Below are 12,970 nucleotides of genomic sequence, written 5' to 3' on the forward strand. Positions count from 1 at the left end.
CTTCCTATGTACCCACATGTTGAAAATAGGTCACTGATGAAAAAAAACAAAGTGACAATTGAAAGTCAGGTGTTTCTTCTTTTCTTTTATAACAGTGAAAAGATTCTGGGAAGAGTCCTCGCCAGCTCTCCGTTCAAAAAATCATGGATTCCATTGTTGTATTAAAGAATAACTTAGACACAGTTGGTTGTAAATCGTTGATATTTACACGTAAAAATAAATACATCTTCAGGAATTGTATGCATATATATTTTTATGTGATTGACTCATCGTACATGCAAGGCTACATCAAATAATGTATACTCAGCACTGTTAAAGCCCTTATTGATTTTTCTGATCATTGACTTGTTTTACATTTAAGGTTATGACACCAGACTGGCTAATCTGTGCCACAATGTACCCTTGTCAATGCTGTTTAAAATGGAAATAAATCTCTCTCTCTCTCTCTCTCTCGCTCTCTCTCTCTCTCTCTCTCTTTTTTAATATTTGTTGGTTATTTCAATGCCCCTTTTAAGAAGTACATTCAACAATTCACTTAAGTTGAAATGTGAGAAAATATCTCTTTTCTGAATATAGTTTTTCATTTTGTTTTAGTGTGTAACAGTTGGATTGTAGGGTAACAATAAGGACTTATAAAATGCTGAATATCTAGATAACAATATTCATGTGTTGATTAAGACATATGCTTTTGTTTAATATAAAAAGCATCAAAGGGTATATAGTATATAATCACACTTTATGATTACTACATTCAACTAAAGGTATACATTTAGGACACTTTAACATTACACACCAACACCAAATCCACCATCACCTCCATCTCTGTCTCAGCTTAGTGTAAGTTATGTGAATACCAGTGTTTGTTACAGCATGTGGTGAATAATAACTCATGGTTGAAACTGTTTATCTGGAAAATAACACGTGCATTTAAAGTGAAAAGTACATGTGACTACTTTGTGTGTGCTTGTCTGATTGCAATGCCTCTGCTTTCTTAAATTTCCTTTATGACTTTAAACTTTGTCTTATAATTCAAAGACCACAATAAAATGATTCTCAATAACCAGTATTGGCATTGTTTAGTGCTGCAAACCTGCAAGTCCTGTCTCCCGTGTTTTTCACTATAACCAGGTCTGGACCTTTTTAGTGACTCGGCATGCATACATACAACTTTGGTATTATCACACGGGAAAAAAGACCTTTCTCTGTTAAAACCACTGCTCTGTTCACTTCTTTTTTTAAGATTCCCTCCCACTTGATTATCCCATCTTAGCAACATGCAGTTTAGCGGTAGCCAAGGAGCTTGACCACTGAGCCAACTAGCCAGCACTGTTCTCAAGAATGGCTCTCCCAGGATGCATCGCAACCAAAAGGGAGTTTGGTGAAAATCCAAAATTACTGTCTGTGTGAGTGTGAGAAAGTGGAAGAGACAAAAAGAGAGTTGTGTGATAATCATTACTAATGCATTGATAGCAGAAGATGGTCAACTATGTTACAGGTTCTTTTAATTAATTGACAAAATATTTGGTCGTTGCTGGAAATTATTCAATTATTGATTGATTTAGAGCAGCCAACTGTGTAACTGTTATTTCTTTTAAGAGTTTCCCAATCATTTCTTTCTATAGAAAGAAAATGCTGTGAGTCATATCCTTTTCCAGGCACTCAGACTGGTGTAATAATATCTTTAAGTCTTCCTGGGAAAACCACAAAGTACTTAAAAGTCCTTCTGACCTCCTTCTAAATTAGACTAGCAAGTCTGGGGCAAGGGAAGGGGGGTCAAACTGGGAATATTTTTGTACATTGAAGGTAAATGGGTATTTTTGTTCTTACGAAAATGCAAACTGCTTTTCATTTAGGAATATTTTATTGGTTAGCTTTGGTTTAGTTTCCAATGTGACCCCTAGATAAAGTTTGCTTTCTATTGAAAAATCCAACATCTTATTAATTTCACATTAAGGCATGGTCGTTTTTTAGGCATAGGCAAACCAGGCAGCCACCCAAGGTGTTAATGACATGATATAAACCAAAAGTTGATTTAAGTTAATCATGAATATAATTGTCAGTGGATTTCTGGCCTAAGGCACCAGACCAGGAACGGCCCTGCATTAAGGCTCTTAGTCTAAAAAAGTTGTCCTTGGAGTACTGACTTGACAGGTCTGGGAAAGCAACACCTGTGCCTTGATGTACATGTGAAAGTCTGATAAAGTTTTCAAGGAATAATCTCATACTTTGTATTTGCATCCAAATTTTGAAGAACAAACTTTGTGGCCAAGCTTAAAAGATTGAGTTGTTCTTCACAGAAACACACTGGTATCTGTCCTGTTTTGTTGGATCTTGACTCTCTCTCTGTCTTTGTTCCTGTACTTCTTCCTTTGTGTGAGAACCAATCAGATTTTTTAGGCCATTTTTGATAAGTGAGGCAATTCTGGGAGACCCTCACTTCTTTAAGGGGATTGAGAATGATAGTTGTCAGTGGAAGGTCCTCACTAGTACAGAAGTACAAGAACATGTATGTGTGTGTTGGGTGGGGAGGTAGGGTTATTTCAAAAGGCAGTCTTTTCCTTTAGTTACATTAGAAGTATCAGCATTCGGAAATATAATTTCATTTTGCCCTTCATGTTGTGGATATTTTTGAAAAATAAAGGTCTTTGGTTCTCAAGCTGTCTTACACAATGGTAGTTTATTAGAAATATTTAATTAAAAAAATGATAAGCTGTTTCCTTTTGTTGTCATGATAACTTACTGCTGTTTGAAACTTCCCAACCCCCCCACCCAGCTCCTCAGACTCTTCATCTTGCTTAGTTGACCAGGAGCTCCTGGTACTGCACAGACCGGAGGAAACGCGCGAAGGAGTCTTTCTCCATCAGGGCGTAGATCCTCTTCTGGGCTAGGTCAAAGGTGGTGGGGGACAGATCCACGAGGTTCCTCAGGGTCACATCCTTGGTGAAGTGGTCAATGTTCACCTGTGGTGAAAGGACAAAAGTACATGCTGTTGAAATAAAGTGCAGATGAGGAAGATGAAGAAAAACAGAAAGTGTTGATGGTAAATATGAAAAAAAAAAAAGTCACATAAAACAGTCAGAGACTGATTGTAACATTCAGCACTAAAGCAAATGTATGCCTTTTCTGAACATGCTAAAAACTTCCTTTAAAGAAGCTCTATACAACATTCAGAGCGTATCCATGATTCAGAGGTTGTCTGCACATTGCTTTCAATGTGGAGGTTGTTGAGCTGGCTGCTAGTAGCTAATGGTGCTAACAGATAATAGTGCCAAGAACATCATGAAGAGTGCTAACAATGGCAACAGCCCTGAAAGAGATAAGAATGTTAACCTGCTGCCATCCTAATACCATCACAGGCAGCCAGACTGGCTAGCGCAGCAACCAACAGAGAAGCTTGGCTTACATCACAGAGAGAGGTAGCTGGCCCGTTTTTACCCGCGACTGATTAAATAACGTCGCTTTGTCAGTGGATCTCGGTGTCAGACATTGACATACTGAGGCACCCTTTGCAACGCTATGATACACACCAGACGATGGCTGCTGTTGACGATGCAACGGGCAAAAATTGAATCAAAGTGTATCAAAGTAAAATCAAAGTGTTTTTCCAAAGTTGTTAGTTTATTTTGTAAATAAAAAAGTAGCCATTTAACAAGCAGAAACTGTACATTTCTTGTGAAACAGAAATATATTTTGACAACACACAATGCATGTGTAAACTGACATGCTGTCCCTGAGGGTCCAAAACTGACACAGTAGGGTACCCAGTGTGGCATAGGTCCACTGACAAAGCAGCAGTATTTGACGAGTTGGGATGAGAACCTGTTGAGGTAGTATGACTTCAGTCTCTGCTCAGGACCTTATCACCCCACTATATCTCTACATAGCAAATAATGGTTTGCTGCTGTGTTAATGTTCTGAATGTTGTATAGTACTCCTTGAATTTAACAATATTTCCCTCTAAAATATAGAGGAGTCAAGTCTCTAACCCAAGATAAAATACAGTTAATGTTCCAGATGTGTGTGTTCATTACTGGAGTGTGTGCTTGTGCATGTGCTGTTCATTCTCAGTCGCAATTCAGTCTTAGCACATTGTCTGCTGTAACCTCATATGCTTATACTCGAGCAAGCCTGGATTTCTGCTTCACACATTGTCATGATCAGATAAAGACTCTCACTTTATGCAAGCTGTTTTACACACACTGTCATTTCAATTTTCTTTTATTCTAAATACATTGTTAGCTGTTCAGCAGTGATATTTTATGAGAAAAAAAGACATTTTATTCAGCAACCTGCTGACAGAATCCATGCTTCATTGCATTGTCAACATACTGGGGGCCTCCTCCAAGGAATGTAGATTTAGCTGTTAGCATGTGGACATCTACATGAGTGGTCTGAATGTGTCTTTGTACTATATCATCTTTGAAGAATAAGATTGTTAACAACTACTGTATGTGTTGGTTGTGCACATGTGTTGAGCATAATCTTCTATTTCGTGTGGTGTTGAGCTCATAAAAAGGGGGAAGTCACGGGAGTTTCTGACCTCTCTTGGTCCCTCAGACTGGATGAAGTCCTCATAGATCTTCTTGGCTTTGGTGGCCATCTTCACAGGGTTCTTGGTCTTCTTGAAGTCCTCACAGCTCATCCAGAACTCAATATTCTCATCACTGAACTCAGACTGCAGAAAGCTGCGGAAAGCAGCCAGACCATCTGATGGAGAGAGGAGGGTAGAGGTGTTACAAAATGAGAGATGTATTGACAGGTTATATAACAGAATATAGAACAAGTGATTATGTAAACCCCTTCTTCATGCATGCATTTTAAAGGGATTGTGCTGGCAATTCTGAGTAAGCCTTTGAGACACTTTACCAATAAGGTCACAATGACAGATTAATTAAAGTATAATTATTTTGGTAGCACTTCAAACATGGCTAAGTTGAATGATATAGTACAACATTACATACAAATTTTATCCCAAATCTTGGTGGATGGATCAATTCTTAAATTGTTGCAATGTCATATAAATCCACAAAAAGACTTTTCATCCATGTTTTGATGACTCGGAAAACCACAATAATCTTAACACCATCTGCCTTCCTCCTTAAATCATGAATCAGCACCAACTGCTACTATTATTTAGAAAAATGCTTTACATTCAGCTCAGAGGCAAGAAATTACAAGTAAATCACATCATGATGCTTTGTCTTTTTTCTTTTTTTAATTTCTGCTGGGACACTGTTAGCCTGTATTGTATGGGCAGCAGCAGTCTATTTTCTATCTAATAAGATATGGATTTGATGAGAAACCTTATTTTATAATCTGCTAGTCAGAAGATGTGCTAGATAGTTATTAGGGAGAAAGGAAAAAATCAAATGTTTGAATTTATGGCTGTTAAAGGCTTCTGTATATCTCATGAAAAGACTGAAAGTGTCTGTGACTGAATCTGTGAAAATTACAAAATACGTTTTCAAACCTATCAGTGATGCAGCTCTTGAACTGAGATCATTCTTCTTCAGTCACACCTGTAATAACATGAGCACCGTGGCTTCTCCATAATGATGCTTTCATGTTTAAACAAAGCCATTACAGAACATTTACATAGCGGACACCTAAACCCAAAAAGCAATTACGTTAACATATAGATTAAACCAGCAATGTCACAGATCCTATAAACGCTTTTTATTACATCATTTGCACAAGTGAAGTAGTGGAAAATGAAAGGGAAACACAACTGACGCTATAAAGTTGTGGCATATATCACAGAGGTTTGGTATTTTTATTGAGGAAAGTATGATGTAAAGGAATGTGTATTGTCCATCTGACATTTTTACCAGCTGCGGTGTTGTGACTAGTTTTCACCTCATGAGTCTGTGTGTGTGTGTGTGTGTGTGTGTGTGTGTGTGTGTGTGTGTGTGTGTATCACAGCTAAATGTGGTCCCAGAGTCACCTATTCTAGCGGGAACTACCACAGAAGTGGTTTTTAGTACTTTACCAGGTGTTCATTTGTCTGTCTTTCTGTGGACAGATTTTGTCACCACAGTAGCGTGACAACCGTGTAAGATGTAGTCGTAAAATTTTACAGGCTTGAAGTTGAAATAACAATGAAGACCGAGTTTGGAGATGGGTGTGGTCCAAACATGGGGATGGGAAGTATGGGGTCAGGAAGTAGGGAAGGGACCACTGGCCCACCCACTTTACCATCCTGGCCCACATTCACTTTAAGTCACGGATTGCTGTACTGAAGCTGATGTGACCCCTAGTTTATATTAATTTCTCTATTTTCATTTTTTTCTCTTTTTTTAAAAATGAATCTTAAATTTGTTTTTAAGTTGGAGAGTTTTCAGCATTTGAAAAACTTTCTTTCAAAGCACTGATCAGGAAAAACTGGATGTGTTATGCAACATACAGGAAGTGAAAACATGCAGAAACTTTATAAAAACTTTAAAACTTAACAAGTAATTATTATATAATATTTTGGCTTTGTAAAAATTATTTTCTTTTAACAAAAACAACCAACTATCTTTTTTAAATCTAAAAAAGTTTGCAAAATACCAAAATACAAACAAAACTTGGATGTTTTGGACAAATGTAATAGCACGGTAGTATTCCAAGATAAAGATCCAAAATAAGACTTGATAAAACAACCAGTCATTTAAGTGAAGACCATTGTAGTTCAACACAATGCCTGCGAAAGGTCCCATTGTCTGAACGAGCATGTGCTGCAGATGATAAGCTCTCTGCTTCGGCCTCAGGCTTTTATCTGCAATCTAAATGGCTAGTTTGGTTCAAAATAGAACACAGTCGCAATCAAGCTGCAGCCCTTTTTTTTCTTTGAAAGACCTCCAGTACATGGATATACAAAAGGAGAAGCAACCACGCCCAGGCACTGATGACAAGCTGCTGTGTATCAGAGTTGTAAAAACCAGCAGGAAATGAAGCCTCAGGTTTATTGTTTGTCATGCATTAATGATTTAATAATATATTACTGCCACGTCAGCAGAATTCTGCCACATTAACTTAGTTTCAGTTTTCATTAACTGCACTGACCCTTGTAGCTTGAGCAAGCTGGATGATATTTCAAACAATGAAACATTCTTGTAATTAAAAACTGCACAGACAACTTGACAATTAGATTAATTTTTCTACAAGTGCAATGTTGTTATTTTAATCAGAGCGCAGCCATACATTATGTATTTCCTATTGCATAATATACGTCGCATTATGCAATTTTTCACTTTAAGGTGAAGGAGGGGGGTTTGTTCTACATCTGAGAGGAAATAACTCAGAGAAACCCATGGGAATTAACAAGAGAGAAGCTAATGTAAAATCTCATGCAGATAAATAATCACGGCGCAGCAGTTTGCAGTAACCGTGCAATAAATCAACTCTGGTGAAATCATTTAGACTTCTCCCAGGAGATGTTACCATAACACACACAATAACCTCCATGGACGGATACACACGCAGATGCAAACACATTCAGGCAGGCATGCAAACACAGGGGGGACATGCATCTTTCTGCCCTCGACTGTGCTGAAGGAGCCACTTAGAAAGCTCTTTTACCGCCCACTGAGCTCTACAGAGGAAACATTTCTCCTTCCACATGTAGCAGCCGGTCAGTTACATCTGTAAGTGGATTCATTTTGATGCACAGGGGCAACTTGAGTCACTTATTAGCAGGAGAGTTTACATGTACCAATGAATACCATTAACCATGAGAGTTAATCATCAGTCTTTCTGTGCTCCTTGTGAAGTAAACATTGGAGCCGGTAGCTGCTCTCTGGTATTTATGCTGGTTGTTAAAGTGTTTTTCTTACATGTTGTTCAGTTTACACCGACAGTTCAAGCTTTTTAAATGTAACCGTATCTCCAGCATTTTATGATTATGTAAAATTTTAGGAGAAAGGTGGTCCTGGATTACTTTTTTATGTATGTTGCAACCGTCAACTCCAAAGTAGGTGTTGATTAAAGTTGAGCTAAGCTGCAAATGCACTCTATGAAATACCTTCTGTAGGTGTACGTTTTATATGAGTTGCTTATAAGTAATTTGTACTTCATGGATTTTGATGGCGATTTTAAGCTTTGAAAATATGATTATGTAAGTACTGTTAATCAGTATTGTTAATTTTGGACTTTTCAATTTGTACTGTTTGTGTTGTCTCGTAAACCCATGCGGAGTGCAGGCTGCAGAGTAAATTAACATCCATGAGACAATAATAAAAACCACATCATCATTATCTTCATCATTCAATTAAACAAACAAATGGTCACCTGCATATCTAACACACAATACAAAAAATATAACAAGCACACAAGCTATATTGCTGTTATGGAAACCAAGCCCTGCTGGGTGTGCTCTACCTGTTTAAACAGTCTAGACAGACACCAGACCTCAGAGGAGGCATGTTTGCTCCTTTGGGAATGGTTGAAGTTAAACCAAAGTGCCAGTTGTTACATAATGAAGACTGCAGCTTTGGACAGGATGACAAAATGATGCACTCAGTGTCTGGTTGTGAGGATGTCAACAAGACAGCAGAGACTGTGCAGAACAGCGAGTAATAGGCCACCCTAACATGAAAAATGTTCTATTTTTGGGTTTTTAACAAGGAGGGTTTTTTGTTGAGCATCAGTCAGCTGTGTGGAAAAAACTGGTGTGCATAAGCGGCATCATTATTGGAAGAAGAGAAAGATCTGCAAGATACAAGCTCGGTACCAAGCTACATGAGAACAAACAACATTAGAGCTGTGATTTCTTTGAGGAAATCACTTGGGAAATAATCACTAGGTTTAATTAAAATGTAAAGAAAGTTATTTAATATTGTTTTACAAAAACAAAGTGTTAGATTTTCATCAGTTACATCAAATGATAGACAAAATACATCCAGTGTGGAACCTTACAACTCCTGGGTGGCAGTTCATCACATCTCGTCCGTGAGATACAATTAAAATCCAGCAAATAGCCTGTACCTGTATCGATTGTGTTGTGGGGACAAAAATCACAGATCCCATATTGGAACAAAAGGTTGTTACCCCACAAGGTATATCACTAAATGTTGGGCCTAACACCTACTTTTGACAGATATTGAATTTTGGTTGGAATGAAAATTGGGTAGCTGGTATTTTAAATGTCTAAGGACATCGGAATTTCATGTTATGTGGATGTTAACATTAGAACGTTTTGCAGACGTTAGGCTTTGTTCTCCATACTTCACAACTGAATGGTGTTAATCCACATCGAGGTGACGTTGGCATGAGGTGTTTGGAAGATGTTGGATTTTGGTTCGTAACAAAACTTGAAACAAGAAAAAAATGAACATCTTCTGTCATCAGTATTCTTTGTCAAATTCGCATTGTACGTCCTGACACTGAATTTTGGTTACCTGACATCACAACCAAAACTCAACTAAATCTCAGTGTCTAACAATGTTGGTAGCCTGCTAGGGTGGGTGACACAAATGTGTGTGTGTGTGTGTGTGAGAGAGAGAAAGAGAGAGTGAGGAAAAGAGAGAATAAGAGAGGATAGACTTACAGCTGTTGTTCAGGACTCGGTCCAGACTTTCACGCCACTGAGCAGCTTCCTCAGGAGTGGGCCTGCACACAAAATACCTCAGTTCAGTCTACATCCCCAACAGATAACAAATATAACATACATATAATATACAACACTTTTTAATTGATTGCAAACATTATATTTACTATACTTAAACTCTACTGAGTGAAAACAACAAGCTATAAATACACATTAGACGTGTGTTTCCAGTCTCCCAAACCAGACACAATCCTTTGATCTCAGTTTCTGCTGCAAGATTTAAGCCTGGAAAACATCCACTGAGAATAGATGGTGTCTGGTGTATGAACCAGACCAATCAAAGTGTGCATTTAGACTCTGTGCTGAAAATCTGAACAGTTTTAAGGAGAAGTTGTGATTCTGAAACGGCACGGCTTCTCTCTCTCTCTCTCTCTCTCTCTCTCTCTCTCTCTCTCTTTGGGACAAAGTTTCCAAAGCAGCAGAGATGTTTTTCCGGGGCTGCAAATTAGCCAACCAACGACAGGCTGGTGAGTGATGTCTTCACCCAGCAGGTGTCTGATTAAAAAAGCAGAACTGTCATCCATCCCTTATTGTACGGGCTTTTTCATATGATCTCAAGCAAATGCTTAATGACCAAGACTATATTCCAGCTTAACCATGTGGGGATAAAATGTGATTTTGAATTGAGTCCAACAAAGAGATAAAAACCATGTACACAGATGACAGCAAATGCTTTTACAGTGTCATCATTAAAAGAGAAAATAAGATGTAGGGACAATTACAAAGAATCAATCTGAACTGCAGTGGTGGGAGAAAAATAAAAAGCAGTATTACAAAGACTGCAGAGGGAATTAACCCATTGCCAGAGTACAAATAAAAAAAATGAAGCTACAGATGATGCCTTACTGACTTTTGTGGATTAGTTTTAGGGTTAAAAAAATCCTGCTTTTATCAAAAATGATCAGCTTTTTTCACTGAACCAACTCAAAATTTAAATGTATGTTATGACAAGAACTCAAAGTAGTTCAGCATCTCATACATAATTCATCTCTAACTCAGTCTTTTTCAAGGTGATGCCAAATAAAATGGGGAGTATCTAAAGCTTTGTACCATCTCACACTGACATCTGAGCCCAGTCAGTGTCTGGAGAGGTTTATTGTCCTTTGATGTCCACTTCTTGTACCTGCTGTGGGCTCTGTATGACCTCTTTACCGCTAATTGTCTGGTTAACGCTCAACCTTCAAAGGCATTCAAGTCTCTGAGAGCGAGGCAATGAAAGAGACTCACTTCTGCTGCTTCTCTGGTTTCTTCTCGGTCTTCTCGGGGTAGGGGATAATGAGGTCAATGGCATTTTCTGGCTTCTGGAGCAAGACACCCAATTTTGTCTTGATCTCCTTAGCCCTGGACGACAAAAAACAGACAGCATGTATGACAAAGTCTTTGTTTTCACTTCTTCGACACAAAAAATAATAATCAAGTCAGAATGTTTATCTAAAGCCTTCATGATATCCATCATCCTCTCACCAACATGACTCTGGTGTAACTGTATTTATGCAAAACACTAAGATAAAATCTATGAGCATGTTGGTTCAATGATTCATCAAATTTAGAACTTGTTGTGAAAAGGCTGAGTTCATGTTTATACAAATTAGACTTGGCTGAGGGGAAAAATAGCAGTTACGGGTTAGAAAAAGTAGTAGTAAAAGCTTAGAAAGTATATCTTATCGTCAAACAAAAACTGCATATGTTGTTTTAAGATTTACAGATTTTTACTGTGAAATACGTTTTTGTTTTTTGTTTTTTTTAAATCTAATTAGACCTTCTTTTCTGATGCACATGTATACCTAAAATTCTCAAAACAGTTTATTCAGTTATAAAGTTAATCAACATATTATGAAAAAACAAAAAAATCTGAATCAAAATCAAACATCAAAATCTGAACAGTGTCACACTTTGAAACCAGTGTTGACCCAGTGGTGAAAGATGTTTTATTCACTGCAGTTAGAGTTAGACCACGGGAAACCTTGGTATGTTTTTTCTTCAACCCTACAGGTTTAGAGGGTGTCGCTCACACACTCTTGAACAATCTGCATAAGCCATTGTAAAAAAAACAAAATAAAAGCAAAAAACATTAAAGTTAGCATTAAAAAAACAAAAACAAAAACCCAAACCTGATGACACATGAAACTGTTCTCCAGGTCAACACATCTGTCAGAAAGTAAAAACTTGACGGAGATGAACCTTAAGCCTTAAAGTTCTTTGAGATGGAAACTGTTGACCTGAGACTGACAGCAACATTGATATACAGCTTTCATCTTTAGTATGATAAGAATCACTTTAAAGAGTTTTAAATATATATTCAAGATTATTTTTTGGTGTCCAAACCACATCAGAGGAAAACATCATTTAGACGTGACAGGAAAGGTAAAGTGATGATGATGACAGGTCTCACCTTTCGAGGCATGTTTGGGGTAATGCAGCTAATCCTTTACACATTTTCCAGCGTTTTCAGTCACAGTATGTGCAAGTAAATTGAGTCTTCCCGTCGGCCCACGATGAGTCTCAGAGACCCTCTTGCTTTCTGACTGTGGCTTTCAGCACATGGGGAGTTTTATACAGACACCCTTTGGGCTTTGGGCCAACAGCTAAGCCAATCAGACTGGAATGTGTACAGTGCAGACAGCTGAGTGGCCTGGCTGAGGAAGGGCGGGTTATCAATGGTCTGTTTGCTTTGAGGTTTCAATTAACCAACAGATCCAGGACCAGTGTGCAGGATGCAAACAGCACCATGAACCTAGAAATTATGAAACCATGAAATTAGATCTTGAAATTTGTTTATTAAAGATTTTGATGCTATTTATCACATCAGTGACTTTTTTTTGATATATTTTCATTTGTAACTAACATGCCACATCAACACACACAGACACACTCAGTAATCATACATTACTGTTCAAAATCTAACTTTTTAACTCAAACTTGGTTCATGTTTTAACTTAAGTAGAAGCCTTTTTGACCAACTTTGACCAACCAAACTGCTCAAACATAAAGAAATATGCGGTTTTAATTTGGCAACACTGTCTCATGCACATATGCTGTCATTTAACACTGCAGAAACAAACACCTGCCTATAAAATTAACCCACAGGGCTGCTCTAAAAGTTACTCATAGAAGCACTGTGTGAGAGTTGCCACCTCTAAGGTCTGGCTTAAGGCCCGAACATACTCAGGCGTACTATAAGCGGAGCGGACTCCGCAAGGAATGTCCGCAGTCATTCGGGCTTCCATAGTCAAGCGCACTTCCGCGTTGTAGTTTTCTGTAAAAATGTCAGTGAAACACACAACATTACCCACAATTCTTGCACGTCGATGTGAAAAATACATGCTGAGCAGTCACTGGTGCATGGAGCGGAGTCCGCGCGGTCGTAAAATCTGAGCTTTGCGC

At 38.1% G+C, this 12,970-nt stretch overlaps 1 protein-coding gene across 1 annotated transcript; it reads right to left on the reverse strand.

Annotated features, from left to right (window-relative positions):
- Positions 1-65: 65 nt before the first annotated feature.
- On the reverse strand, positions 66-12,129 carry rgs5a (regulator of G protein signaling 5a). Its single transcript, XM_049587452.1, has 5 exons — positions 11,979-12,129; positions 10,814-10,927; positions 9,527-9,588; positions 4,541-4,707; positions 66-2,960 (listed from the first exon to the last, which is right to left on the reverse strand). Exons 1-5 carry the CDS (start codon positions 12,020-12,022, stop codon positions 2,796-2,798), a joined length of 552 nt encoding a protein of 183 aa, XP_049443409.1. The 5' UTR covers positions 12,023-12,129; the 3' UTR covers positions 66-2,795.
- Positions 12,130-12,970: the final 841 nt, after the last annotated feature.

This window comes from Epinephelus fuscoguttatus, linkage group LG10, assembly GCF_011397635.1.
Source record: "Epinephelus fuscoguttatus linkage group LG10, E.fuscoguttatus.final_Chr_v1".
In the NCBI taxonomy this organism is placed as follows: Eukaryota; Metazoa; Chordata; class Actinopteri; order Perciformes; family Serranidae; genus Epinephelus; species Epinephelus fuscoguttatus.